The sequence below is a fragment of the Alternaria postmessia genome (assembly GCF_024291825.1).
Source record: "Alternaria postmessia strain BMP 2775 chromosome Unknown scaffold_86, whole genome shotgun sequence".
Classification (NCBI taxonomy): Eukaryota; Fungi; Ascomycota; class Dothideomycetes; order Pleosporales; family Pleosporaceae; genus Alternaria; species Alternaria postmessia.
Window position 1 is genome coordinate 75,471 of NW_026260159.1, and position 27,360 is coordinate 102,830.

Genomic DNA, 27,360 nt, shown 5'->3' on the forward strand with positions numbered 1-27,360 from the left:
TTGGATGAGGATGGCCTGAAGGTATTTGCGATTACACAAAAAAAAGATGGATGTAGATAGATACCACAGAGACACGTTCTTGCAGCTTCGAAGCCATGCTCCAACCACTTGATGCCGGGCCGATATTTGTCGCGCTAGCTTCCGATTCCGAGACGGCGCTGCGGAAGGCTCGCGCAACCCTCGAGCGTCAACAATGTAATTTATTTCCAAACAACGGCGCTTGCGATTCGACTACGCGCTCTAGATTCTGACTGAAAACAATTTCGACTCGCTACGCGGCGACGAACATGTTCCACCTGTTGTTCAAAATTGTCGATGTGTGAGGTGACGACATAGCACGTGGATCGTGCGCGTGAGCTTCATTCCAGGAACCCTAGGTGTCGCACGTTGTACCGCGAGACACCGAAAGCTTAATAGAACCTTACGAGTGCTACTCCCAACCAGAAGCTACTCGATCTAGACAAACAGCCTGAGAATGTCCAGTCGACGGTAGCAGGGCTCGATAACTTCTATGCGCGGTATTCTCCCTGGGCGACCCCAGGCTAAGCTCCAGGCTGTCGCTCATGGCCTGTGGGACGGCCTCCAGATAATCGTACGACCAGACACCACAGGGCGCATATGAAGGCTGACGCGCTTCTCGTATAGGTTTACATTTCCGGTAACGCGCTCATCGTCCTCGACCGACCAAACCACGTCCTGCAAACCATCTACATCGACGAGGAATTCGAGCTCGAAGCAGTCGCCATTGACCAAGGCACCGGCAAACTCGCGGCATGTTCGACGCGACGCATCTACATATACCGGCCATACGGGCAAGATGAGGGGGCCGTCAAGGTGGGCCACACGCCGAGGGGACGCTGGGAATGACTGCTGATGTGCGCAGTGGTCGCAACAGGGCAGCATGTCCCTTTCCGATGTCGACGACCCAATCACGACGCTCTCATGGGGTATGCCCGACGAATTGCTCGTTGGCAGCGCCTCCCTCACCCTCTTCAACACGCACAGCGACAACATAGAACGCATATGGACCAAGCAGCTGGCAAACCCCGTCAAGTTTGCCCATTTCTCGCCCGATGCCGAGTTGATAGCTTCAACAGGCAGGTACGACCGGCTGCTGAAGATATGGCGGCGCACCTCGTTTGGCTCCGCCGACCAGAGCTTCGACTACTTCTACCTCGCACACCCCAAAGCCATTACCGGCTTGCATTGGCGACACCCGCACCACAAGGACCAGTCTACAGACAATGTACTATATACAATATGCGCAGACCAAAGAGTGCGAGTCTGGGTTCCGGGTGAACACCACGGGGTGGATGGCATGCACATGTGGGCAGATGTGGACCTTGTCGAGTCGATAATGACACGACATGTGCCGCTGGAGCAGCAGTCCACCAAGAGATATGCCTTCTTCATCGACGGAAAACACTTCACTCACGCCACGGAAAGAGCCATGCAGCAGGCGTCAGCAGAAGAAAAGGACCACGGCATCGCCCTGCATCACCTAATCGAAGTCGCAAATCGCAACCCTGAGATATGCGTCGTGCTGGATGATAGAGGCAACATGTCCGCGTGGGGGTTCGAGAACGTGGGGGCTAAGCAGAAGAAGGTCACCGACGTTTTCAACATTGCCCATGTAGATGGACTGCATCTGCACTTTGCCAAGGAACCTAAGACCATCGAGGACAATGTACAGTTCTACGCTTTCATCGGCGATGGGCCAGACTCTGAGCTGACACTGCTGTCGCATCACTTTGACGGGCGGATCGAATGGCTAGAGTCGCGCATCGACTACCTGTTCGACCCCTCATCGCAACCTCAACGCATCCAGCGGAAAGCCATGTGGACAGGGCATTCACATGCCATCAAGAAGGTCAATCGTACGGCTAGTGGAAGGGCTTTGGTATCACGCACCACCACTGATGAAATCATCGTGTGGTTACAGCGACAGAGCGATCAGGGCATGACACTGCATCGACATAGCAGTGTCAAAGTGACGGAGCATATCCATCGCACCGCTCTCTTACAAGAGGGCAATTATGTTGTTTTCTTACACCATGACGCAATCTCGCTTTGGGATACCCGCGGTCATGAAGCCGTTGAGGTGACACGTTCTGCGTACAGATTACAGGGCAAGCCTTTGTGCTTATTAGTCATACCTGAGGTCGAAGCTGGCGGAAACCGCGTGCACATCGCCACCATTAGTGCCGAAATGAAGGGCATATGCTGGGAGGTTATACTGCCAACACCAGAGCGCGATCCAATCACAGGTCGCAAGCTCTCTGCCATTGCGCATACCAATGGCCATACGAACGGTCATTCGGACATCGCACTCAAGCATTTCTCTATTTTCGACCTAGGATCAGGTGACGATCTTGCCTTTGTACTACCCGTAGATCCTGCGGGTACGGCCCCCGTTATTTCAGGGTTTCTCGACACATTTGCGCGAGATGTAGCCATATCATACACAACGTCCGGGATCATCAAGTCATGGACTGCGCGCGTTAATGTTGACGAACAGAAGTTGGACTGGCTGATGACCTCCGAGGTCGAGACTGGTGTGAAGAGCCCATCACTTGCTAGTGGCACGTCCATACGTAAAGCTGCACTGGTCGATGCTGATCGAACGACGCTTACCATATGGAACACGCGAAGTGCCCAGTTGGAGCACGAAGAGAGATTCGAAGGCAACGGCGTCATCCAGGATCTCGACTGGTCATCTACCCCGGACAATCAGTCCATCCTTGCTGTTGGTTTCCCCCACCGAGTCGTCATCTACGCTCAGCTTCGATACGACTACCTCAACGCCGGCCCATCTTGGGTGCAGATCCGCGATGTGCGCATCCGCGATATCACGCCTCATCCGATTGGCGATTCAGTATGGCTAAGCAGTGGCAATCTCGTCATCGGTGCAGGCAACCAGCTCTTCATCCAGGACGAGCATGTCCAGGTGTCGGAAGGGCTGTTCCCAAGCTTGCGTACCATCTCTCGCAAGACTGCATCTATTGACATTTTCAATGCCGTTAGTCGACTCAACGGTCCCCTTCCCGCCTACCATCCCCAGTTGCTCTCACAATGCGTATTGGCTGGCAAGCTGCTATTAGTGCAGCGCATCCTGATCCGCCTCTATGCTACACTCAAGTTCTGGATCGAAGGTGAGGAGCTGGATAGCTCGTTGGGATTCTCACCTGAAGACTTCTCAGAAGCTGAGGTACGTACATGGATGACGCTAGCAGGATGCGACTAACCCCAATAGACTCAAATGACTGCATCGCGGAAAGAGATACACACGTCGTACGCTGACTTCTCAGATGATAGCGAACCCGAAGCTGTCACCGAAGAAGTCGCGTCCAATCTCAAGGAACTCTTGACTACCAAGCGGATACCGCTTTTGTCCAGTCGCGAACAGTTTCGACTGGCCGATGTTATTGAGTGTATTGGTATGGTTGAGAAGCATCGCCGATCGATTGACGATAATGCTGGACGCTTCTTATTGTTCTTTCGTCAACATGTGCTGAGCGAAACGCACAAAGGCCCTATATCGTGGCGCGAGATCATCTGGGCGTTCCACTCAGGAAGTCAGGATATCCTCGTTGACCTTGTTAGCAGACACTTCAGCGGCAAGATGTTGTGGCAGCACGCAAAGGAATGCGGAGTGTTTATGTGGATGTCTGACATCAACGCATTGGTACAGTAACGTGATACTATATCCTGATTTACTCACTAACCACGTCCCTAGCGCGCTCAATTCGAAGTCATCGCTCGAAACGAATATACCAAAACCGAAGAGAAGAACCCTGTCGACTGCGCGCTTTACTACTTGGCTCTCCGGAAAAAGACAGTCCTCGTCGGTCTCTGGCGCATGGCTACTTGGTCGCGTGAACAAGGTGCAACCCACCGCCTTCTTTCCAATAATTTCTCCGAAGAGAGATGGAAAACTGCTGCACTGAAGAACGCGTACGCACTCATGGGCAGAAGAAGATTCGAATATGCAGCGTCCTTCTTCCTCCTCGCTGACCATCTCCAAGACGCCGTCAGTGTCCTGCATAATCAGCTTGGCGACACACAACTCGCCATAGCCGTTGCCCGCGTCTACGGAGGCGACGACTCACCCGTCCTGCTGACGTTTCTGAAAGACAAGATTCTACCACAAGCTGCTAGGCAAGGAAACAGATGGCTAGCAACATGGGCGTACTGGCTGTTGAACAAGAAAGACATGGCGGTTCGCTCCCTCGTCACACCCTTGTCTACTCTCCTCGAAACCCCGGAGCCACCCAGTTCGGCGGCGAAGTCTTATCTCACAGACGACCCGGCCTTGGTGGTCTTGTACAAGCAGTTGCGCGAAAAGTCGCTGCAGACACTCCGCGGCGCCACCATGATCGGTATGCGCGAGGAATGGGATTTCGTGCTGCATACGGCTGGGCTGTACGATCGTATGGGTTGCGACGTTCTGGCGCTCGATCTAGTCAGAGGGTGGGAATTCTTGTTGCCGCCGCCACAGACAAATGTAGGACCTGGACGTCCGCCGCTTAGTCCCGAGATGCCTAGACAGAGCTTCTCATCAGCGCAAGGGGGAGGAACAGGAGGGAGGGATGCGACGACGGACTTTGACTTTGATCCTAGGAAGTTGCTGCGCAGGAGGAGCTCGCTTGTCGTTGCTGACCTTCCCGTGCGCGAGCATGCGCACAATGAGCTTGCGGAGAGTAAGGGGACGTTGGAAGAGGGTAGGGAAAGCGGAGATGACGACGAAGATAACGGAGAGGGAAATCAGAATGATGAGACGGATGAGGGTGAGAAGAGAAAAGACAAGGACAAGGAGAAGAAGAAACCGCCACCGACGCAGTTCCACGAGCCTGATGCGAACAGTTTGTTGGATGCCTTTGGCTTCTAGTAAGAGCCAATAGTCTGGCACAGTTTGTGGGTGTATGTGGTTTGGGGGTTTTGGAGCTAGGCTGGCACGACTGGGCGTTGCGAACCATGGTTCTTGGGTGTAATAGTTGCTGTATGTAGTTTTGTGCATGGCTGTGAGCAACATGTCCTTGTGGCCTGTATTAGTCTTACAGTCTGGGCGCGCTACCCGAGCCAGGTCGCTACGCGAGCAGTAAAGGTTCTAGTAACTGCAGAAAACTACTATGATTTTATGCAGTACTGTAAACGTTGTTGTTGAAGAACTACAGAATCTGTAAGAACTATTCTACTTCCAAAGCTCTCTATTACTGTAGATTAGGATGATTTCTTTACAAGACTAGCACCAGCCCATGCTGATCCGGGATTGATGCGTTTAGGATACAAATCGAGTAAGCGATGGTAAAGTTCTTCAGCTGTCTCAGTCTCTTCGCAAAGCCGGTTGAAATTTTGCAAGTAGACTTTGGTTTCTTCAATCGCCTGTGGATCATAACCTTTGCTAGGATCACTGTGTCCTCCCACGACATTTTTAGGGTAGAGAGCTGCGATCTTGTCCAGTGCTGCAATCCACTCTAGTCGCGATGATTCAGATTTCGCCTCCCCTAGGTAGGGGTGGGTGTTTGCGTAGACGGCGTCACCAACCACAGCGAGGCCAATAGAAGGAACCCAGAGAATGGTAGTGTCGTCTGTATCTGTGTGGCCTACTCTGAGGGCATGTAGACTTTCGCCCTCAAGCTCCAGTTGATCTGCGTGTAGAGGGCTACCCGAAACAAGGTTCTTCGGAATTTTGCCTGGGAAGAGTGTATTCCAGAATTCCCGTCTCTTCGGGGTCAACTCGTTATCCATGCCCGCCACTACCTCGCTTGTCGCGACGACTTTTGCGTTTGGAAAAGTTTCGAGGAGCAGACCGCAACCGAAAAAGTGATCGCCATGCGCGTGGGTGACGTAAATATGTGTGATGTTCTTGTCAGCGGCCACCACCCAGCTCACTAGTTCCTTTGCAGCTTCCTCTGTCAATTGGGCATCGACGAGAACGGCATCTCTGTCGCCGAATATCAAGGTTGAGCTTGTGGGTACCCATTTCAAGTCATCGTGTCCCGACGGACCAGTCCTGGTTGCGCTGGGGCGAGTAGAATGGAAGACCTTGAAGCCGAGACCCATGATCCCAGGAGTGTGAAGAAGACTTATCGATAGTGAATGAGGTGCTGAGTTTAAGTAGAGATTTCGTGCATCAAACACACTTACTCGTGTTGGGCTGCGCTCTGGATATGTACTAAGATTACGCACAGACATCACTAGACCACTAGTGGTAGCATTAGTGATCAGCCCTCGGTAATCATTGATTTGTGATCTACAAAACGCCCTTATTTTAAGACATAGCATTCTCTTCTTAAGCAAAAGGTGTTCCCTCACCCGGCTCTTCGACACCAAGACCAATCTTGCCTATAGTGGCCTTGGACTCGATTTGCCGATGGGCCTTCTTCAAGTTCTCAAGAGTAAGTTTGTACCGCTGATTAAGGGTCGGAAAGAGCTTTCCCTCGCTCATCAGATTTCCAAGGGTTTTGAAAATCTCGTGATAGCTCTCGACATTGCTGTGGTGGAACGCTGCTGTACCTAACCAGTCCCAGGAGAAGGTCATTGACTTGGACATGAATTCGGTTCCATAGAGCCTAACGTCGGCCTGTACGATAGTGCACACTTTGGAAAAGGGTGCGCAGATTTTTGCGATTGCGTGGACATATTGTTCAGTCGGTCCCAGCACGTACGCATATCTGTGGAGAGCGATCAGCTACGTGTGCTATGAGCGGATAGGTATATAGGAATAAGCATACTTAATCGGGACGTCCAGTTTCAAGGCTTTGATCTCCTCGACAAGATCGTTGCGGTGATTGACTACGTGGGTAGCGCCCATCCGCTTGCAAGACGCTGCAGTGTCGGGTCGAGATGCAGTAGCAATAACTACTGGTAAGTGTAGAACATTGCGCGCCAATTGGATAGCAGCACTACCGACTCCGCCTCCGCCATTAATCTGTATTACATCATATTACGTTAGCTCAGACGTAGGAAACGTAGTTGAGAATACTCTTGTAAAAGGCAGTTATGACGTACGATCAGAATGCCGGCATCTTCATTAGGCTTAATCTCCAGACGATGATTCAAAGACTGGTAGGCTGTTCCGAATGTCAAGCCATAGCTCGCTGCTTCGACGAAATCGAGGTTCTCCGGTTTCTTACAGCAGAGGAACTCGCTAACGAGCTGGTACTCTGCGTAACTACCCTGACGAGTTGTCGCTCCGACCCATGAGATGTCGTCACCGACTTGAAAACGTGTGACGTCGGGGCCCACTTCTAGAACAGTTCCGGCACCATCGTATCCAATAACGTGAAAGCCTTGGGGCGCGTGTTCGTAATAATCTGATTACAGTTGTTAGCCATCAGTTGTTATGAGGCCGGTCATTTCTTACCAGGTGCGTCATCATAGGTACCGCCTCGAATCTTTGTGTCTATCGGGTTGACAGAGCAAGCCTTGACTCTATCGATATTGTTAGAAAAGTAAGAGGGTTAAGGGTTCAAGACTTCCTTGACAAGCACGTCTCTACCAGTTGGCTCTCCGGGCTTGGGAATGTCACGAGACTGGAAATTATCTACAGGCCCGTAGGTCGAAACTCCGACTGCTTTCATGCTTGCCATTGTTGGTGTCGTTTTGGTTCAAAATTGTATGAATGTTCTCTGGGGACTATGCATACGTAGAATGTTCTAGCTATTTATGTACGCCTACATTCAAGATACATTCGTAATCATATTACTCGCCGCGGTTGGAAATATCAGTTATTCGAATGGTGGCTGTGACTCCTCGATACCTAGGCATTTTCTTGCTGTGTTGCAGATGAGTAATCATATTTCCGAGGCAGAACAGAGTCCATGCAGAGGATCTCTTTACACCCACCAAAGATGCTATCATCGATAAGATCCACGGAATCACAAAGAACAAAGAGGCTACCAAGGTAAGGATTTCTCAGGAGAAAGCTTTTAAGCAGCGCCTAGCAAACCTGGGCTACACTTTGCCATGGTATTCCCAGTAAAACTAAACCCGGAGGGTACTTATCTTGGTTCACAATACTAGAGTTTACCGTATATGTTTCCAAACTCTACGACGTGTGCCTCTTGCTAGAAGATAACTAAGTATCTACGAGCTTGTTTGTATATAGAGGACGGGTGAATCTGGGAGTGGAGATGCAAGTCAGTGGACGAAGATAATTAGTAGAACTAAGATTCCTTTCGACATAAAGAGACGGATGAGTTAATCAGTTGCCGTTCTGGAATAGAACCGTGCAGGTTGAGAAGAGGGATATGAAGTCAGAGTGGTCATCGTTAGTATCAAATAGCATACATAGTGAATGCAGTGGCTCGCACTTTATATTATGTTCAATTCAGATACGGTAGCCAATGGGTATTGATACGTGGATCTATTGAAGACTTTTTCTTTTCTTCAGCAAATGCCGTTGTGTACTGTAGATCTTGTGTTATTTTACATAAGTATTCAAGAAAGCTATCTGAGCCTGAATGTTCTTCTTAAAGTGATCACCCAGATATAAGTCAAAGTGACCACATCCTTCCAGATAATGCAACTGCTTCGGCTCTCTAGCCTTTTCGAAAGCACTCATTTGAGAAGCTGTTGATACAAGCACATCGTTACCAGGGACTACAAAAAGGAGTGGCGTAGGAGATATTCTGTGAATCATAGCTTGTCCTTCGAATGTGAGCATATGAAGTTGTGTCTGAGTTGTGACAAAATTCTCCCAACGGCTTCCGCATTTCTTCTGTTCTTTAAGAATGTCGTAGGCGTCTTTAGTAGGAAACATCGCCGTTGTCTTGGTCGGGTGGGCAGATTCGCGATCTTCCGCGATAAGAGGTACAGTGGGTGCCCCTGAGCCGGTAACAATCTGCCTTCTATCTTCCAATACTGCTGGAATGCGATCTTTAAATGCGATAGATCGAGTCTCGCCAGACACAGCAGGGCATTGAATAATTGCGGCTTTGATGCGTTTATCCACAGCAGCTGCATGAATAACGTTACCGCCTGAAAAGCTGCTTCCCCAGTACACAACTCTCGCATCATCTACGCAGTCCAGAGTAGTCGCATAGTTGAAGGCGTCGTAATAATCTGCTTGTTGCAAAGCAGGATTGGACTCTTGCCTGGGTAGGCCGTCGCTGTCGCCCCAGTTACGATTGTCGTAAAGTAAAACGACGTAACCGGCTTCATGGAACGCAGTAGCGAAATTGGGCAGTAGGAAATGACGCGTGCCACCAAGCTGTGAGAGTAAGGTTAGTTACTCGACTGACACAAGCAGAATGCGATGAATGAAAGGACGGAGAAAACGTACGCCATGAGTCATGATAATACAAGGCGATGCCTCTTCCCTCGGATACAACCATCCGCGAAGGATAGTGCCATCACAGGCCTTGAACTCGATATCCTGGCGAGGGGCAGACATGATCGGTTGACACTATGTAAGGCGCGAGCGAACTTTAGATGTGTCAAACGGGGTAAGAACAGTTTCTCCAAGAAAAATAGCTGCGTAAAGAAATGCAAGCTTACTCTACTCAATTATCTCGTTGATTAGAATCACGTTATTTTGTAGGGTACTTGGAAGCATAGTACACTTATCAGGTTTAGTGTTGTTGCCAAACTTTAATCGTCACCCCGCACCAAACCTCGGTATGATTACAAAACCAAGCACTCGCTCCAAGGTCGGCAAGCGGCCGATCATTTCTATACTTGGGCGTTAATAGCAGTGATGTGCTACATTGCGCTTCTTCAAAAAAGATTTTGATGCTAGGGCCACCGAGGCAGCGATCACTAGTGTATACTAATCCTTTATCTCTACGAGAGCAGCCGAACAACGCTTGTCATCATCTCTTATCAGTACCTGTAATTCAGCAACATGTTCAATCCGCCCACAGATTTCCTAGCGTTAGTGCCGACTGCTATAGATGCTGAGCTAGAAGAAATACTGGCGCCTATCATGAAGGTGATGTATGAGAGTATCAATTCAAAGACAATAACTCAAGGATTGTTTAGAAAGTGTCAACCCAGACCCTAACAGAATTTGGCCGGACAATCCTCGGATTCTGTTGTCAGATGTGTCTTTTCGCATTGACATCCGTCTCCTCACCTCGTACGACTGTTGGTAATCGTCCACTAGGATTGACCCCTTCCATACATGATATCCTTAAGCTCCACTTCGTATCCTATCCGTCTTCTTAAGTCAGCTCGGCTCTATCAGTTATGATTAGAGTTAAGAATCATTAGCTTTGGGCCCATTATATGTAGTGATTTTATCTACGTGGTGATTACTTGTCAGCATACCTAGGTGTAACAGCCCGGTCTATTCCGGCACAACACTTCGGATCCTAGTACCCCGGAGAGGTTTGACTTATGTTATAACTATATAAGTTTGCGGCCTGTACCTTCCTCATCCGTACTTCAACATCTACGACTACGGCTAGTTACCTCAGAACGTTCGAGTCTTGAGCGAATTTCACACACTATCACACTCGCCTCCGTTCGCATTATCGAACCATCCAGGAAACACGAAATGCCTACCCTTACCGCGCAGTTAGCCGGTCCACATTGGGAACCAACAACGCCTACACAAAGGTTCTTCAAGGCTTACGTCCACGCCGTCGACAATAAAGGATACAATGTTGGCTCCGGCCTCAAGTTCTATTCCAAAGATGTTACATTTCACAACCAGAACAACGCCGTTTATCATGGCGGGGAAGAGATGTGGGCGTGGATGAAGAAATTGTTTGGCGTCTTCGACCGCATCAGCCATGACTGGATCCAGTTCACGGAGATTCAGCGTGATGACGGTACTACTCAATTCATCACTCAGAATATCCGCAACCTGTGGGTCAAGGGCAACGATGCGGAGAAACCGACTGTTAGCATCCCAGTTGTCATGATTGCTATCGTTGGTCCAAGTGGTGATGAAACCACGCCTGAAGGTCTGCATTTCAAGGAAGTCTGGTTGTACTGGGATACTGCTTTACTTCTCCCACACCTGCCGGGGGAAGCTGTTGTTTTCAAGACCAAGAATGTCTTAGCCTCTGAATAGAGGAATAGCCACAAGTTTATGCCTCCAGCCTACGGGAAGGCATGATGAGCCAGCGGAAAGGTGCTGTACGTAATGCTTGGTCATAGAACTGCCATTTCTCCCGCCTTACTCATATACTCTCGTCACGTACCTCTCCCGTTCTGTATATCGTTGGGCCTCTGGCGACCTTACAGTCGTATTCAGAATGGCGGAAATCTCGAAATGGAATGGGATGCCAAACCCCAGCTCCAACCCGCTGGACTAAGTACTCATCCCCAAAGATCCCACAACTGACCCTAATAGCGAGATAGCGGCCAATTATGCATAGCTGTGAGTACGATGTTCTTCTGCGTCGTGGTTCAGTTCCATGATCTTGAAAACCGACTCTGAATGCGGGGAAGAAGGACGTGTGAATAGCGGGGTCGCTTAACGGGCGAGTCGGCTCATCTTCTGCCCGATGACAGTAGCGCATCCTCTCAACGCATAAATGCAAGCTGTGCTGTTTCTCCACGTCCTGGTCCCCTGGGCGCCAAGCACCAGTTAGCCGACAATCGTCTTCTGGTGTGCTCAGGGGCCCGAAAGCTCGGTATTAGGTGCCTGGGTCGCCGGCGCCTGTTCATCAACACAAATCTAGTGAGAAATGTTCGATTCCATGTCCAATAGAGTGGAGAGCTCTGGACAGCCTGGAGGAGCTGTACCAAGACCAGCAATGGGACGACAAACTAAGGCTTGCATTACGTGCAGGCATCTCAAGGTGAGCTTTTGCTGATGCGCTTATGAATAGATCCACTTACAGTATATGAGACTAAGATTTGAGAATAGATCAAATGCGTCATGCCAGATACAGCAGGCCCATGTCGGCGCTGTCGCAACCGTGGTTTGGAATGTCGTGTAGAGAAACACCCGCAAGCAATCATGCTTGAGCAAACTGATAGGCAAGCACACCCACCTGGCGTTTACAAATCTCGTACCAACAAACCAGAAGATGGCGTAACGATGTTTCTGGTCGTGTGCAGCAGTTGCAGACTGCCGTAGATGTCTTACTGCGCATGTCTAATCTGCCAGCACTGAACTCATATGCTCAAACCCTGGCTGGCGTAGAGCCCGGACTGGAACATGAAAAGAGCGGGCATGGATCAGAAGAGGAGGACACGTTACCTCCGGCGCCCATTCTGAGACCTGTCGCCCCTGTCGATGATTCTATTTACAGTCTACCCATCAATTCTCTTTACGAGGTAACGAGACTGCCCACTCTCGGGGCCGGACATGCGTCGCCGTCTACTCCGCGAAACCATCAGAGTCACGATTTCATAACACGAGGCTTAATCTCAGAAGCCGTCGCCAAGAGTTTATTCACCAGATTCATCCGTCTCGATTACTTCTGCTACGGTCTCATGTGCCCTTACAGTATTCTCAGAGACCTTCGAGCTAACTCTCCAATGCTTACCGCTGCCGTATGTGCAGTAGCTGCACTCCATGATCCCGATGGCTCTTCAGTATTTAAGATATGTCATGCAGAGTATCAAAGATTAGTTATGGGAAGCATGTTCGTCGTGTCACAATCTTCCGACACTATCAGAGCGCTTATAATTGGCGCTTACTGGTTAGCTGATATATCATACACGTTGCTTGGGCATGCTATCCGCTTGGCCATGAGACTCAATTACCACTTGGCCTACTACGCGGTCATGAAGGGCGGCGCAGAGCAAGAAGACATTATAAAAGCACGTCTTTGGTATATCCTATACATCCACGACCATCAGTCAAGCATCTTCAATGGTCGACCTGCTTTGATCTCCGCTTCTGAAGAGCCGCATCAACAATGGGAAGCCTTCATCCGAATCAACGAGAACCAAGAAGTAGATTTGAGAATGTCAAGTCAGATTGCGCTCTATCACATTACGTCAAAGGTCAGAGATGTCTTTGGCGGAGATCCGTCACAGGGTGTACCGAATCACAGTCTACCCCAGCTTCGTGGGTACTTCGCCGAATTAGATCGATGGTACATGATCTGGGGCAACAGAATGCGTATGTGCAACATCCTGCCAAAGTATCGAACATGCACTAATTAGTTAGCACGAAATGCTTACGTTGGCTGGTTCCCGAGAGATGGTGCCATCTTGAATTACCATTTCGCCCGGCTACACCTCTGCTCCTACATCTTCCGAGGCTTGTCTTTAGGATCCTTGCCCAGCGCATCTGTCGAGGTGCAGGAATTTGGGAGAACCGCAGTCACGTCTGCCGGAGCCGTGCTGAGCTTAGCCGTTGAACGTGACGATTTACGATCAGCGCTTGTCGGTATGCCCATATACTACCATGCCATGATCAATTTCGCGGCTGTGTTCCTTATCAAGGCAGCTAAGATCGGTTTCCCGGATTCCACAGCGGTGAATGCCCCAACCGTACTATCCCAGGTGAACGACTGTGTACGCGCACTTCGTGCACAGAATGCTTCCAGTCAACACCTTGTATACCATCTGGCTAATGGCTTGGAAGGATACATGAAGGTGCTTTCTGATCCCAATCAGGATGTTTCAATGCTTCCGGGACGTACGGGTGCTTTGGGAGATAACGCCTCGACGCTAAGTACAGCGGATTCGATCTTTATGCTCGACACCTTTGATCTATTTTCCTATGTGAATATGTAGTCGTATTAGACAAGACTGTGATATCGGCACGGAAGATATGACGCAGCTTGAGGTGGTTAGTCAGCTATATGGTGGGGGTACCGTTTGTATCTCATCAAGATATCGTCGGGAAAAGTGCCTGCGAACGTGTTTTTTCGATATCCTTTTCGAAGTCGAAACAGTATACAAGGTATGGGTGCATCATGAAAAGCAGAGCAAGATTTTCTCGGACGAGAAAGGACGAGTACCATGATAAGTGAAGCGAGTAATAGATCTCAAAAATTGTCAATAGAGAAGTTCAAATTACTTTAAGAGCTATCTGGAATCCTATCACCCCCCCTTGTACGATGTCAGGTGCTCTGTGATTTTACCTCGGAGACTATCATTTCCAGTCATTCAAGCCGTCTGCGTGGATTTGTAGGGCCATTTCTGATATATGAAGAAGCATGCGAGATAGATCAGAGCGCCGATTGCGAAGAGTCCAGAAAATACTTGGAATCCCATAATAGCCAGAGGTGGTTTGGATACTGTGATGATCTCTGTAGCGTAAAGCTGGGCGAGATTGGCGGCTCCGTTGATACTGGCTAGGGAAATGGCTCTCACCTCTGGCTGAGCTAGTCCCAGAACTGTACTGGTATATGAGAGCGCTAGTGGGTTTCCGCACCAAATTGCAGTGTTTATGAAGCAGAGGAAGATATATCGAGGAATAGATGCTGTAATGACCGACGCGAGTGCACAAAACACGGTACCGAAGATCAGAAGGACTGCCATGGTGAATATTGCGCGCCATCTTGGAACTTTGTCGGCAATGACGCAGGCAATTACAGCCACGACGAGTGCTACACCATATAGCGGTGCTGTCATGTATCTGGGTTCACATGTCAGCGTCTCAATTCGGTCATCTGGGGTCGGAGACTAACTGAGCGTCTTCTCTGTCGTAACCAAAAGACATGACGAATGTAGGGTAGAAATTCGACAGTGTCATATTCCCGATGATGATCATGTATCCGCTCATCAAAGGATATAACCTCCAATTGGAAAATGCCATTTGTAATGCTTGTTTGTGACTGATCGTGAATTCGTCGTCGTTCCGGCTGGTGATACCGTCTGCGGCAAGTCGGTCGTAGGCGAGTGTCCGTTCTTCCGTAGAGAGTCGTTTCGAGGTGAGGGGGTAGTCGAGTAGGATAAATGGTACAGGGAATGCTGCCGCGACAGTGATGACCCCTTCGACGATATACAACCAACGCCAGCCCTCGATGCCACGAGAACCATCTAGGCCTCCAGTAATTGAGCCAGCGAGGATGCTTCCTACAGCTCCAGAGAAAATTCCTGCACTGTGGAAGGCGAGAAAACGTTTCGACTGTTCCCCTCTGCGGTACCAACTAGACACAATGAACATTACTGCAGGCTAGAATGATGTTAGAAACGGGACGAGCTAAGTAATTTCACCGTCGTTACTTACACTAAACCCGGCCTCGGCAACACCCAGGAGGAATCGGAGACCGACAAGCTGTTGCCAGGTCTGAGCACAAGCCATGATTGCGCAAACAGATCCCCACAAGACCATAATGACTGGTATGAAGATCGATGGTCGTGATCTCGACAAGATCATGTTGCAAGGAATCTCTGCGATAACGTAGCCGATCTGGAATGCAACAACGCAGAGATAGTAACGGCGATCATTAATCTCTAGGTCGGTGCCCATACCCGCGACTCGAGCGTTTGCGAGATTCGATCGATCCTTGACCACGTTCAGTTATCGCTCAGATGGGGAACAAATTATACTTACCATATAGGAGAGTAGGTAGACAACCCAGATACATGGGAGCAGAAACAGGTCGATCTTGTGGACGAGCTTGCGTTCTGCTGCTGTATTCTCTTCATAGCCGTTCCCGTGCATTGTTTCCTTGGACGCTGCTTCCTTGGAGCCTTCGTAGTCTTCGATCCTGCTTTCGTGAAGCTTCAAGTCTACAGAATTTCGATCAGACATGATGCTTCCAGATGATGAAATTGATGTTGCGTAGCAGATCTCAGAACGATCTCGAGAGAGTGAAATCTTGGTGAATAGAGGTGCTGGTCCACAAACAGATAAAGGCAAGTTTATACCACTCGTTCTCCTTTGAGTGGAGAAGGACCAATTTCGTGGGGACCCCGCATTCCACACACCCCGTAGTCCCAAATCTAGCGACAGCGGTGGCGGCATTCACATCCGGACTTTTCGGCCGATGACGGTACCGGTTGGCCGATGATCTAAAAACGCCCTTCCCAGTGTTCGAGATCAGCACATCCTTGAAACTCACGCTCGAGACGAGGTATCTAGGAGCTCAAAGACTGTTATTTCCACTCTTCCCTCATTAGCTAGCCAATGCACTAGCAAGTGTTGACCACGGAGGTCATTGTCGTACGAAGGTAAGCCAAGACCGTGCACCATCTAAGCTCTGCTGAGGGAGTTTCAGAAAAACACATTTGTTTTCAGGCAAGAAAGAATAGGTGGAGCCGGGCGAATGGATCGATTGAAAAGGCCGATGAGTCCTCAGCTCGCCAAGAAGCCATGGCCGTTGGGAGGAGCGAAGACGTACCCCAGGTTGTTTCGTACATCGATTACATATCGTACTGCCTGTAGGGAGTCTCTAGAGAAAGATAGGCATCGTTTTTTTTTCTGGAACTTGAGCAAGTCTCTACGCCTGCCGCTAGAGGTTTGCTTTGATATTGCGGTCAACAAAGTCGTAATGGTCGTTGGAGTTGAGCAAGATAGGATTCCGAGTAGTTGTGACAAGTGTAGTCTTCACATGCCTTCTGGCCGTCTTTCCTGTTGCTTCGGTTCAACGAGTCGCGGATGCATGGGGCGACTTTTGCGGCACATCATTATGATTCTTCGCATCAAGCGCATACTAATTCATTTCTGAGTCTTCACAGCGACACATGATCTGTGTGTCGAGAACAGTTGATTGGGGTTGTAGAAGTTCTATATTACTGACTTATCGCACAAAATTACCTAAGCGTAGTCCAAGTCTTTCTACGAGAATACAGCTTCTGAACATGAATGAGCAAGTTTTCTAGTCGTGAAGATCTCGCGCTAGAGTCACTGAAGGCCTTTCCATTCTATATATCATCTTTGCCGTGTTGAAATAACCTTCATACTCAATCTCCTCTTGCAATCCTTCAATGTCGTGGTGGTAGTGACCTCCAGAGTTGTTGCCCTTTGGAGAAAAGCAGTGTGTATGCTCGAGTCGTAAACCCATTGCCTGTTCTGGATCCGCTGAATGCAGGACCGACAAACACACCATAGGACTATCGAAGTCGTGGTATGTCAGCCAGTCGTTGAGTTGCTTGGGGTCCTTGAACGGGAGCTCCGATGCCGGGGGGAAGTCCGGCATGATGTGGTAGTTCGTGCGTCCTGACTTTACGATGAATGCTCCACCTAGACTGACCGTCTGCTTATCGCCGTAAGCCGTTCTGAGACCCTTCCGTATACACTGCGTAAAACTGCTTTCTGGCCCCTTTCGTTTACGAGCGGTAATCTTCAGTACCGGCCCAGTCTTGCCTTCAGAGCCGAAGAGGTTAATCATCAATGCGCAGTCCAAGGTAGGGCTCTTTTCTACTCTGGGCGCTCCGGTGTCCTTGTCGATCTTAGCGATGTGTGTTCGGTTGTCGACATCGCCGAAATCTTTGCCCCAACTGAAGTTAGGAGCGAGCTCGCAGTTGCGACCGACCTGATGGAAAGGTCCAGCTCCGGCCCCAATAATGCTGCCCTTGTCGGGATCCATCTCCATCGCCTGTGCAAGCTCCTTCATGCTCCATATGGTGTCGAGTCGAGGGCTGGGAAAAAGATTTGACTGGCCTCCAACGTCCGAGATCTTCTCGTTACCCGACAGGCCCGTTGTTGCCAGGTTGAATGGTGCTGCGCGAAGATCGGGACACTCAACGACGCTGATGGCTATATGCTCATAGTTGGCAGCCAAAGGCGCTTCGAGAACCTTGGCGAGCTCTTCAAGGCCCGGGGGCGACAATGGGTATCTTGCGGTACGCATCGTTCGATGTAGTCTTAGAGACCTACGCCGTGTCTCGTCTTCGTGATTTAGAAAGTATAATCTGCGGTTCTGCAATGCATTGAACACAAGAACTGAGTGAATATGTGGTCGCGAACGGGTCGAAACTCTTATCATCAGCTTGTTCAGATCTCCAATAGATGCATGAAGGAAAGCGTATATATCGATATCGTCTTGGTACTAACGCAGCTAATTCAATCGCCGACCCGGCGGGGAAAATCAGCTCCGGCGTTTGACCGCGATGACGGCCGACTCGACCGGCGCTAACACCATCCACTCCGCAATTCGTTACTCATTGACATTTACTCCGCACTCGCTAGTCTCGATGCGAGTATTGCTCGATTGCGCAGATGTGAAGGGAGGTCAGATCTCTCCCGCACATGGAGAATGATAGTAGTATGTTATTTAAGCCTACGCTGTAAGCAATCCCAACATTCGAACGAACAACTATTTCTGCGACTCAGGTACCCATCGCGCACCTATTGTGTCAGACTTCATATCGTCTACCATGTCCCTCACAGCACCACCAGTACCCGAGGTATTTCCGATCTACTCTGACCTCAAGGGCAAAGTCGCTCTCATTACAGGTATCGGACAAGTGGGACCCCGAGATAGCCCATTTTGGGGTAACGGCGCCGCCGTCGCACGCCTACTTTCTCGCAACGGCGTGAGCATCTTCGGTTGCGATTTGAACAAAGACGCCGCGGAAAGAACTAAGGAACGCCTTCTCGAAGAAACTGGAGATGCGGTCGTCGATGTTGTTGCAGCTGATGTTACGAAATCATCGGATGTCGAAGCATTAGTTGCAGCCGTAATGGCACGACACAACAGAATCGATATCCTCATCAACAACGTTGGCCAGACGACCTCCGGTAACCCGGCCACCATGTCAGAAACTATATGGACACGCCAGATCGACGTCAATTTGACATCCGTATACCGGCTGTGTCACCATGTCCTTCCTATCATGCAGAAACAAGGCTCAGGCAATATTGTCAACAATGCTAGTATCACTGCGCTGCGCTACATTGGAAAACACCAAATCGCATACGCATCTGCAAAAGCTGGTGTTATAAGGTTCACGAAGGCTTTGGGCGTCATGTATGGCAAGGACAACATCAGGTGTAATTGCGTAGTCCCAGGCCTTATGTACACTCCTTTGGTTGACAATTTCGCCAAAAGCAAGGACGAAGGAGACCAGGAAGCTGCTAGAAGAATACTAGATCATAACTGTCCAATGGGATGGATGGGAACGGGGATGGATGTTGCGAATGCGGTCGCATGGCTGAACAGTGCTGCAAGCCGTTATGTGACCTCGCACGAGCTTGTTGTAGATGGAGGTATCACAGAAAGTACCGGCACTGGGTTCGTTTCTCAGTTATAGTGTTTCATCATAATGTTCACAACTTCTCCGTATCCTTTCGTGACTCTGGCGAACTGTGTCTTTTTGTTCCAGGTCTAGATGCAAAACTACCTAGGTAGAGTGGGGCGCCATCCATGTAGTGGACAAGACCAGATGGCTTGTGATCACCAACCAGAAGCAATGCAGACGATAGACGAATTAGTTATCGATTGAGCAGCGCGTCATGACTTTACTTAAGTTTCTTCTGCGTGCATGATACAGTACTACTTGAGGACTTGTTTCGTTAGGTCATGCTCAGTCGCGCACGTAGGGTATGACTTTGCTATGTGTTATAGCAGATCTCCACAACATTGATTACAACAGCTCGTTGTAGGCGCAACTTAGTCTCTTTTGTACGGTTTCAAGAACACACTTGCCGGGCCAGAATACGGACGGTGTTCTTTTCCAGCTCCTTGGATTCATCCTTGTGAAATAGTGCCCAAGTGATGATCCCGCACACACGGCAGTCGGTTGCAGCCGGAACATGGCAGACACGGGGAAAAGACCTAGCGTCGGCCGACTTGTGCGGGCCACAGAACCTTAGAGCGCTAACGCTCTCCATATTCTGGTGAACTTACCAATACGATCGCACGAAGAGGAATGTATTGCAAAATGGGATGACTGATAGTGGCGTCCGACGTAGGCAAGCTTTGCGGGGAACCCCTCATGGGTGGCAACTCCACATGCACACAAGAGACCGCTACGATGGACGCTTTGGCTATTTCAAGCTACGTCTGAACAGATCGTATCGAGCTGCTACCTGCAGTAACAATCAACACTTCTCCAACATAGAAGCAATGCCATCAGTATCGCGAGGTTTGAGAACTTCGACAGGCTGGTAAGTCCTTCACACTCTACACGTCGATGCGAGAGATGGGTCTGCTTGTACTTCAACACAAGTGCAGGTCACAAATTGTCTCCCCAAAATCTCTATATTTAGTTCACTTATTCGCAAGATTCTGAACGGCTGCAGCTCAACGTGTCGTAAGAGGCGCGTCAAATGCGATGAGACTCGCCCCATCTGCCAGAATTGCATCCGAGTAAACCGTCAGTGCAAGTTCGTGGAGAAGCGCAATGCGGCTTCCAGGTTACAGAGATCTAATACTTGTGCTATCATCCGTCCTCGAACGATATCAGAGTTTTCCCCATCACCAGCCTACGACCAGGGAGATCTTGGTGTTCTCAACTATAGTGGCATACCAACTCCGGAGGATGAGCCCCAACTGGTTGATTGCCAAGAAACCAGCGATCATGGTCTATCGATTGACAACTTGTTTCTTGACAATAGTCTTTTTAGTTTCGAGAATGTTTCCCTTCCGAACTTCGACATTACCGAATGGTACGATCTTCTAGCAAAAGACGCTATCGATAAGCTGGACGAAAACAAGCACACAGCGCATTGGAAATACGACTCCGAAAGCCTCTCTACAAGACAAATACCACAACCTCCCGTTTCTGGATATCCCTGTCTGAGTCTTCATGATGATGCGGATAGTCACATACATGACAGGCCTACCCCTTCGGGCCGGCCTTGAAATGGTCGTGAGAGGATCGAATTGAAACAGGAAGAATTGCAATTTTTCACGCATTACATCGATTTTGTTGCACCTATCCTAGATCTGTTCGACCCTCTTGCACACTTCGCCAAGGTGGTGCCTGATCTTGCGTTCTCCAACGAAGGACTCTTGAACTCCTTGCTCGCGGTTGGGGCATGTCACTTGGCTCTTTGGAAGCCATGTGAACCTGTCGGGGAAGCAGGTCCCGAGCAGGTGCCTATCAGCCCAACATCCAACTCCTGTGGGCCGTCAAGGACAACCAGAGCTGCCAGCCACTACTATCACGAGACATTGCGCTACCTTTCGCAAAACATCGAGCATGCGGATTACAGACAATCTGACGAGATTTTGGCGACCGCGGTTATGGTATCCACCTATGGCATGTTCGATTCGAAGTCGGACTACAGCAATTGGGATCGCCATCTTCGAAGGGCTTTTTGGATACAGCGGGACTCTGGCGTTAGTGGAGAGTCCTCGAATGGTCTTCAGCGTGCAGTGTGGTGTGCATGGCTTCGACAAGACATTTGGGCAGCATTTTGCACAGGACGTCCTACACTTACACTTCACCAACCGAACACCCCTTTAGCTTCGCTCTCGCCGGACGCGTTACACCAAAGAATTATCTATTTGACTGCGAAATGTGTGCAATATGCTGCAACGCCGAAGAAAAGCAATATCGTCGGATATATAGAGGCGGGAGAGACGCTGATGAGAATGCTCGATGCTTGGAAACGAATCCTGCCGTTTTCGTTCCAGCCTGTACCCATTATCGCCTCTGCAGAATCGGCACAGGGATCGCCAGTAGACAAGGATCGCATTCTCCCCATTTGGATCCATCCACCCGCGAACGCTGCTGCTATGCAGCTATACCATTTCGCTAGGATTCTTACGGTGTTGACACAACCATCGATGGGGGGACTGAATACATACCGGGCTCGGTCTAAATTACTACGAGAGAGTACTTCCGCAATATGTGGTATCGCAGTCGCCCAGCAAACACGAAATCTGCCGAATGCCTTTGTTTCGTTCCAAGCAGTTCATGCAGGTAAGCTACGTCTTTTGTCTTGGCACCAATCGAAGTAACGAGATATAGCCGCCCTTTGTGTTGAAGATACCGAGGCGCAATCCGAAGTGCTTGGGATTCTGGATGAATTGAGAAGTACCAGCAAGCATCCACATACGTCAATTTTGGATAGCCTGATCGAAGTGTGGGATCGTGTGATCTCAGAGGATGGTCTAGCTACGTAAGCACAGTTCGTTCTTCGATGATAGACTCCAAATCAATTGTAACTCATCATCGTGTTTGTACATCAGGAGCAAGTTGACAGAGATGAGGGGCGGATTACTTTTACCATATTAGTTCAATGCATCTTGCAATCGATGGTCAGGCTTAGAAGAATACATTAGATTCATTCTGCTCGATTAACTTCTAATCTCGTTGTTGTCGTCTACCATAGCTTCCAAGCTCCACGTGCCTCGACGGTGGTATTCGTAGCATTGCTAGAGCTGCTAGCGATGCGCGCACTAGGGTTGCCGTTGAAGGCCATCAGGTTCACCGAGCCCAGGGTGTCAGTCACGACACCTGGCGTGGCCAACTCGTATACCCTCGCCTTGACCTCAGCAGCAGTGCTGGGCCCCTCGAGAGCACGGAGGTACGAGACTAGGCCAGCTACAGCAGGGGAGGCCATGGAGGTACCCGTTGTGCTCCATTCCGCTGTGTCGCTGCGCCAAGATGCAGAGACGATGTTTGTTCCCACAGCGAAGATATCGACCTCGGGGCCGTAGTTGGAGCCTCCAGGACCAGAGTGTCGGCTGAAATCAATCTCGGCGTTTCCGACGCAGATGACTTCGGGAGAGCGGCATGGGGAAGAGTTTTCGGCTGGACTGTTCTCGTTTCCTGCTGCGTTGACGGCAAGGACGCCTTTCTCCCAGGCTGCGGTGACGGCAGCGTCCCATAGTGTTGAAGCGGAAGAGCCGAGTGAAATGTTAATGACGGCAGTGTTCTGTCGGCCCTTGGATACGATATCATTAATCGCCCAATCAAAGCCGGCGAAAACATCCGACGCGCTTCCCTGCGCGCTACCAAGAACCTTAACGGCAATGATGTTGGTTTTCTTAGCGACACCGTATTTTGCACCTCCAACGGTTCCAGCTACATGCCTAGGGTGTGTTATACCGGACCTAAATCCTGGACAGTGAGCGACTTACGTTCCGTGGCCCTCCTCATCCGTATCAGGACTGCCTGCAACGGCATTGAACCCATGGATCGCTCGTCCCTCGAAATCGACGTGGGTGATACGGACGCCAGTATCTAGATGAAGCTGTCAATACCACACCAAACACGACATGGCTTTCCGACTTACCCATTACGTAGGAGAAAGTGCCATCACCCGCACTTTCGTCGTAGACATAATCAGTGGGTTCTGGTGTACGAGACGAGATACCGGCTAGACCCAACGGCGCATTTGGTTGAGTTACAAACTCGCTTATTCTCATGACGAAGTCTGGTTCAATGGTGAGGACCTATACAAGATGTCAGAGCTGCTTTGACATATCTGTTGGTGATGCTGTGTGACAAACCTCGGGCAAAGCCTTCAGTTCTTCGATGGTTGCATCGTCGAATGAACCAGCATAGCCTTTGAAGTTACCAAATCCATACTCACGCTCCACCGGAGCGCCACCCGCGCCATCATCACCTCGTCGAGCCAGGTTGCGAGCATGTATGCTGCGCATTTTGTTGTGGTGAGCAGCAATCGACGCAACATCAGTGTCAGGCTTCAACTGGACGATATATTTGCCGGGGATGACCTCGTTCGCACGAGGGGTGTCGACGGGAGCAGCATTGGCGACAAAAGGAGCTGCGACAGCGGCGAGCGCAGTGATACGAGTGAGGAACCGCATCGCGATTGAGGATGAAACGAGCGTAAGTTGGAGCCGATTCACCAACCACCACCGGACTATATGCACTTTCTGCCTTGCACCAAGTCCATCGCGCGCACTACGGTACGAGAAATCACTAATCCAAGCATCTCTTGTCCTTTCTTGACTTCTGCCTCTTTGGGGTTAGGTTCCGCAATTCGATTCGTATAAGAGATGATATGTTAGGGGTAGTTGATGAGAATCTTCCGAGTCATGGATAGCCAAGGCGGCAAAGCCAGGGGACGTTGTGAAAGCAATATGCCGGGAGGAAGCTACCCCTGTTCTGCCGGCTAGCGGTTTCCATTTCGAGTGCAGCTACCGGGCGCGAAGCGATGAAACACGGGAACCGGCGTCGTATTTTGTGGATAGACCCTATCTCGGATTTCATTCCGCAGAATCGGGCCTTGTAAAACCAATGCCATTGACCTCGAGAACAGAAAAGGCAGGTTCAAGACGATTATATGGTGGCAAAGTCTTCGCAAACATGGTGACAGATAATGGACAGTCTGGGCAATGGAACATGTTCAAGGATCTGAGATGGCAGACCACTGGGAGCGCTCTCCGAAGTCATACGGCACCCCGAAATACTCCAGCCAGCGGTATATCTCAGACCGAATGATGTTAGCTCAGCAGACGGCACTCTCAGGAGACCAACTTGAGAAGAGGCTTTCAACTGAGTTATCGAATATCGTGCTTATTGATGATCGCAACGGAAGAATCCACTGCGCGGGCGGTCCCGAGATCTTGTCCGGCTTGCGGCAGATTTCGGCGCGAATTCGGCATGAACAGCGAAGCTCCCAATGATCTAACTATTCACCCAATTGCGGAGAAGTCCTCATGAAGGTTTCCTGTGTGCTTTGCAGTCAGGTTGTTTGGATGCCGATGCATCGTACGCTGTTTACGCATGATGGAAACGAGACGGGTTAGAGATGAAAAGGAGTAGCAGGAAGGCGGCCCCACTCCGAGGCACGCTAGATGAGTCAGCAGCTCTTGGCGTGCAAGAGCGTCTTTCGGCGGCGAACTTCAAGACTGCCAGTCAACATCCAGCGTTACAAGGCCTTCAGGAAGAAACCTCGTCTGTACGCGCGTAGCTTGTTATTATCATAATAGACCACACCTGCTCGGCTTCCAAGTCGTCGGTTACGGAGGCGCGCAAGACGAGCCAACACATCGCACAAAGCTCTCCGCTTTCGAAACAGTTCCTACTGACCGTGATTTGTGACGATGGTATCCAGTCAGCGCTCCAAATTGAAATTCGCATTGGATACTCACGAAGTACGAGACGTAATCTATTGAACGACAAACCTACTGTTCGACGCCTCGCAAACAAGCGTGACAAGATGAGACTGCGCATGAGGGGTTCAATGATCACCAAAGTTGCCGACAATGAACCAGCAACCGTTCTACCAAGGTATTAAGGAATAGGATGGACGCAGTTGAGAGCGACAAACGAGAGAGTCACCAAGTGTTCCCTTTTCTTATTGTTGATTTCTCTTCGTCTTGTCTAATTTCTTCCTTCAATCGTATTATTACTCCTTGCCATCCTTTCCCTCGTTTTTAAAGGTGGTCTGCTAGGGTAGTACGCTTCCCAATTGTGAGGAGGATGGACATTCTCCTATAGCGTCATGCTACCATTGTGACTTTGCTCATTTGCTGTCCAAGTAGCTCCTTCACTCTCGAATGCCAAGCCTTATGGCGCAAACGCTGCCACAACAATAGCTGTCACCACAGAAATCAAACAAAAGGTTCCAATACTCCAGTCGTATTCTGTAGTTTCTGGACAACTTCCGAAACGCAAATTGCAACTGCAAGATGGCGCGCGATGAAGACAAGCTAATTGGAACGATCAACCCTGCGACTGACGACGATGCCAATATCACCGTCGAACATGGTAAGTACAGTGCTCTTGCCGACGACTACAAATTCTCCGAACGCTTCTGACATATCACGATCCAGGAAAACCGACTACACGTACCGCCAACGACGATGACCCTGTCGAGGAGCCCGCATCTGCAGGAAACGTTGCATCAAATCACAAAAACGGCGGCAAGATGACGCTTGCACCGCCGGACTTATTGAGCACTCCGTTAGATCTGGAAAGGTTACATATCCTCCTGACCTACTCTACTCTTCTGGCCTTGACGAGAGACGCCTCACGGCCAGTCGTCGACCTGAACATGGAAGCTCAAGTTCGACAGCTAGATGCATTCCTAGCTGGAGACGTCACTGAAGACGGTGTCGCGATACACTGGTCTGCCAATAGTCAGGGTGCCGAACGACTTTGGCGGTACGAAAAGTTATGCAACGAACTCGTCCCCAACCTGATCGCTGCGATCAAGAAACAGTCGCAGGTCAACCTAAACACGGAGCCAAAGAATCGCGTCAATGGCGAAAAAAATCCCGAGCACCGATCTTTCTATGAGCTCTTTCTAACACCAAACCTGGTGACCATGTACGGAAAGCTGATTGAGAAAATGAGGAAGAGGGATATGAGCATGAACCCTGATTTCGATCCTTGGACGGACGCGGTGAAGTATGGCAAGCTAATACAGCTTTTCAAAACCATTTACGACCATCAGTACGACTTTACAAATTGGAAGCACACGCGACCCGAGCCGGTCTTCAACCAGACGCCTCGCCGGGAAGCCGAGGAATTCATGCGCATAATGGATGATCGTGATCAGATCCGTGTCTATCACTGTATCGTCACTCCTCTCGGGAAGGTCTTTTCACAGTTGGACACCATTCCTGAGATCGCAATCAAGTATAGCGACGAACAACTTGCGAAGATGTGGCGCGACAAGACGCGTCCGAAGTATCTGATCCCCGACCCTGCCTTCGTCACGGTTCCCGCCAAGCAAAAAGACATGACCTGGGCGAATCCCGATGGTGTTGGTAAAGTCTGGACGCGCGGCAAAGTGAGTTGGCCGACTATTTTCAAGTTTATGGTCTTCGACAAGGCGACAAACGCGTACATCCATGACCATGTCATCGACATTGACGTCTTGGACCAGATCAATCTCAACGACGAGACTTGGGTGAACCGATATCGCAAGAAGATATCTCAGTGGCGCAGCCGTGCAACCGGAGAATCGACAAAAGTTCGCGATCACTGGGACGATGAGGAGCGTGTCTTGGTTTACCAGTTCTCAAACAACTGGGTCATGGAGAATGGTATTGACAAGTTTGTTCCCCGGATATGGGATAGCGAGAAGCACAGTCTCATGGCTGCCGTGAACAAGGCTGGCCGTGCGCGCACGCCAGAGTCGGTTTGTGCTTGGGCAAAGAGGCAGATGACCGATAAGCCAAACGAGCCTCTTGGTATGCTTTACGCTGAAGGCCAGAAAATTGCTACACGTGTCGACGCTGGCGAAATCGTTCCGGACGACGAGCGTTATCCAGATGAAGCTATCGACATCGCTAGCTTCCTGCCCATATCACAGCCTAAAAAGTCTTCCATCCTCAAGAAATCTGATACTGATCACGATCACAAGCGCAAGCACGACTCTGATGAGTCGGATGCTCTTTGTGAATTAATGAGCGACTCTGGTAACTTCAACCTCGACGGCGACTCCGACCAGGATGTCGATCTAGCGATGGAGACTGGCGACGGCAACTTCCACGACGACGATCCGCCTTCTTCTCCACCCAGACTCAGCAAGCGACCAAAGCTCGCCACCAAAGATTAGAAGGGTATAAGAAGAGATAACGAAGAGCAAGAAGCCAACTTCGCAAGTTGAGGCCTCTGGTGAAAGCTGTAATGGATGCGCGCACGGCAGAACGCGATGCTGGAGCTGCGACCTAT

At 50.0% G+C, this 27,360-nt stretch overlaps 11 protein-coding genes across 11 annotated transcripts; 5 read left to right on the forward strand and 6 right to left on the reverse strand.

Annotated features, from left to right (window-relative positions):
- Nucleotides 1-511: 511 nt before the first annotated feature.
- J4E82_009274 (uncharacterized protein) lies at nt 512-4,888 on the forward strand (the record flags this gene model as incomplete). Its single annotated transcript, XM_051735499.1, has 5 exons — nt 512-592; nt 646-834; nt 884-3,208; nt 3,254-3,685; nt 3,737-4,888. The coding sequence occupies 5 exons, from the start codon at nt 512-514 to the stop codon at nt 4,886-4,888; spliced, it is 4,179 nt and encodes a 1,392-aa protein (XP_051584753.1).
- Nucleotides 4,889-5,220: 332 nt separating this feature from the next.
- Nucleotides 5,221-6,063, reverse strand: J4E82_009275 (uncharacterized protein; the record flags this gene model as incomplete). Its single annotated transcript, XM_051735500.1, has 1 exon — nt 5,221-6,063. One exon carries the CDS (start codon nt 6,061-6,063, stop codon nt 5,221-5,223), a length of 843 nt encoding a protein of 280 aa, XP_051584754.1.
- A 229-nt stretch (nt 6,064-6,292) lies between these two features.
- Nucleotides 6,293-7,583, reverse strand: J4E82_009276 (uncharacterized protein; the record flags this gene model as incomplete). The annotated part of the gene is made up of 5 exons (XM_051735501.1): nt 6,293-6,674; nt 6,735-6,931; nt 7,012-7,316; nt 7,367-7,427; nt 7,479-7,583. The coding sequence occupies 5 exons, from the start codon at nt 7,581-7,583 to the stop codon at nt 6,293-6,295; spliced, it is 1,050 nt and encodes a 349-aa protein (XP_051584755.1).
- Nucleotides 7,584-8,425: 842 nt separating this feature from the next.
- J4E82_009277 (uncharacterized protein) lies at nt 8,426-9,397 on the reverse strand (the record flags this gene model as incomplete). Its single annotated transcript, XM_051735502.1, has 2 exons — nt 8,426-9,214; nt 9,287-9,397. 2 exons carry the CDS (start codon nt 9,395-9,397, stop codon nt 8,426-8,428), a joined length of 900 nt encoding a protein of 299 aa, XP_051584756.1.
- Nucleotides 9,398-10,501: 1,104 nt separating this feature from the next.
- On the forward strand, nt 10,502-11,023 carry J4E82_009278 (uncharacterized protein; the record flags this gene model as incomplete). Its single annotated transcript, XM_051735503.1, has 1 exon — nt 10,502-11,023. The coding sequence occupies one exon, from the start codon at nt 10,502-10,504 to the stop codon at nt 11,021-11,023; it is 522 nt and encodes a 173-aa protein (XP_051584757.1).
- Nucleotides 11,024-12,546: 1,523 nt separating this feature from the next.
- Nucleotides 12,547-13,650, forward strand: J4E82_009279 (uncharacterized protein; the record flags this gene model as incomplete). Its single annotated transcript, XM_051735504.1, has 2 exons — nt 12,547-13,030; nt 13,079-13,650. 2 exons carry the CDS (start codon nt 12,547-12,549, stop codon nt 13,648-13,650), a joined length of 1,056 nt encoding a protein of 351 aa, XP_051584758.1.
- Nucleotides 13,651-14,025: 375 nt separating this feature from the next.
- J4E82_009280 (uncharacterized protein) lies at nt 14,026-15,619 on the reverse strand (the record flags this gene model as incomplete). Its single annotated transcript, XM_051735505.1, has 4 exons — nt 14,026-14,497; nt 14,550-15,037; nt 15,092-15,370; nt 15,419-15,619. 4 exons carry the CDS (start codon nt 15,617-15,619, stop codon nt 14,026-14,028), a joined length of 1,440 nt encoding a protein of 479 aa, XP_051584759.1.
- Nucleotides 15,620-16,685: 1,066 nt separating this feature from the next.
- Nucleotides 16,686-17,660, reverse strand: J4E82_009281 (uncharacterized protein; the record flags this gene model as incomplete). Its single annotated transcript, XM_051735506.1, has 1 exon — nt 16,686-17,660. The coding sequence occupies one exon, from the start codon at nt 17,658-17,660 to the stop codon at nt 16,686-16,688; it is 975 nt and encodes a 324-aa protein (XP_051584760.1).
- A 526-nt stretch (nt 17,661-18,186) lies between these two features.
- J4E82_009282 (uncharacterized protein) lies at nt 18,187-19,062 on the forward strand (the record flags this gene model as incomplete). Its single annotated transcript, XM_051735507.1, has 1 exon — nt 18,187-19,062. The coding sequence occupies one exon, from the start codon at nt 18,187-18,189 to the stop codon at nt 19,060-19,062; it is 876 nt and encodes a 291-aa protein (XP_051584761.1).
- A 3,022-nt stretch (nt 19,063-22,084) lies between these two features.
- J4E82_009283 (uncharacterized protein) lies at nt 22,085-23,537 on the reverse strand (the record flags this gene model as incomplete). Its single annotated transcript, XM_051735508.1, has 4 exons — nt 22,085-22,796; nt 22,845-22,947; nt 23,000-23,159; nt 23,217-23,537. 4 exons carry the CDS (start codon nt 23,535-23,537, stop codon nt 22,085-22,087), a joined length of 1,296 nt encoding a protein of 431 aa, XP_051584762.1.
- A 1,830-nt stretch (nt 23,538-25,367) lies between these two features.
- On the forward strand, nt 25,368-27,244 carry J4E82_009284 (uncharacterized protein; the record flags this gene model as incomplete). The annotated part of the gene is made up of 2 exons (XM_051735509.1): nt 25,368-25,446; nt 25,512-27,244. 2 exons carry the CDS (start codon nt 25,368-25,370, stop codon nt 27,242-27,244), a joined length of 1,812 nt encoding a protein of 603 aa, XP_051584763.1.
- Nucleotides 27,245-27,360: the final 116 nt, after the last annotated feature.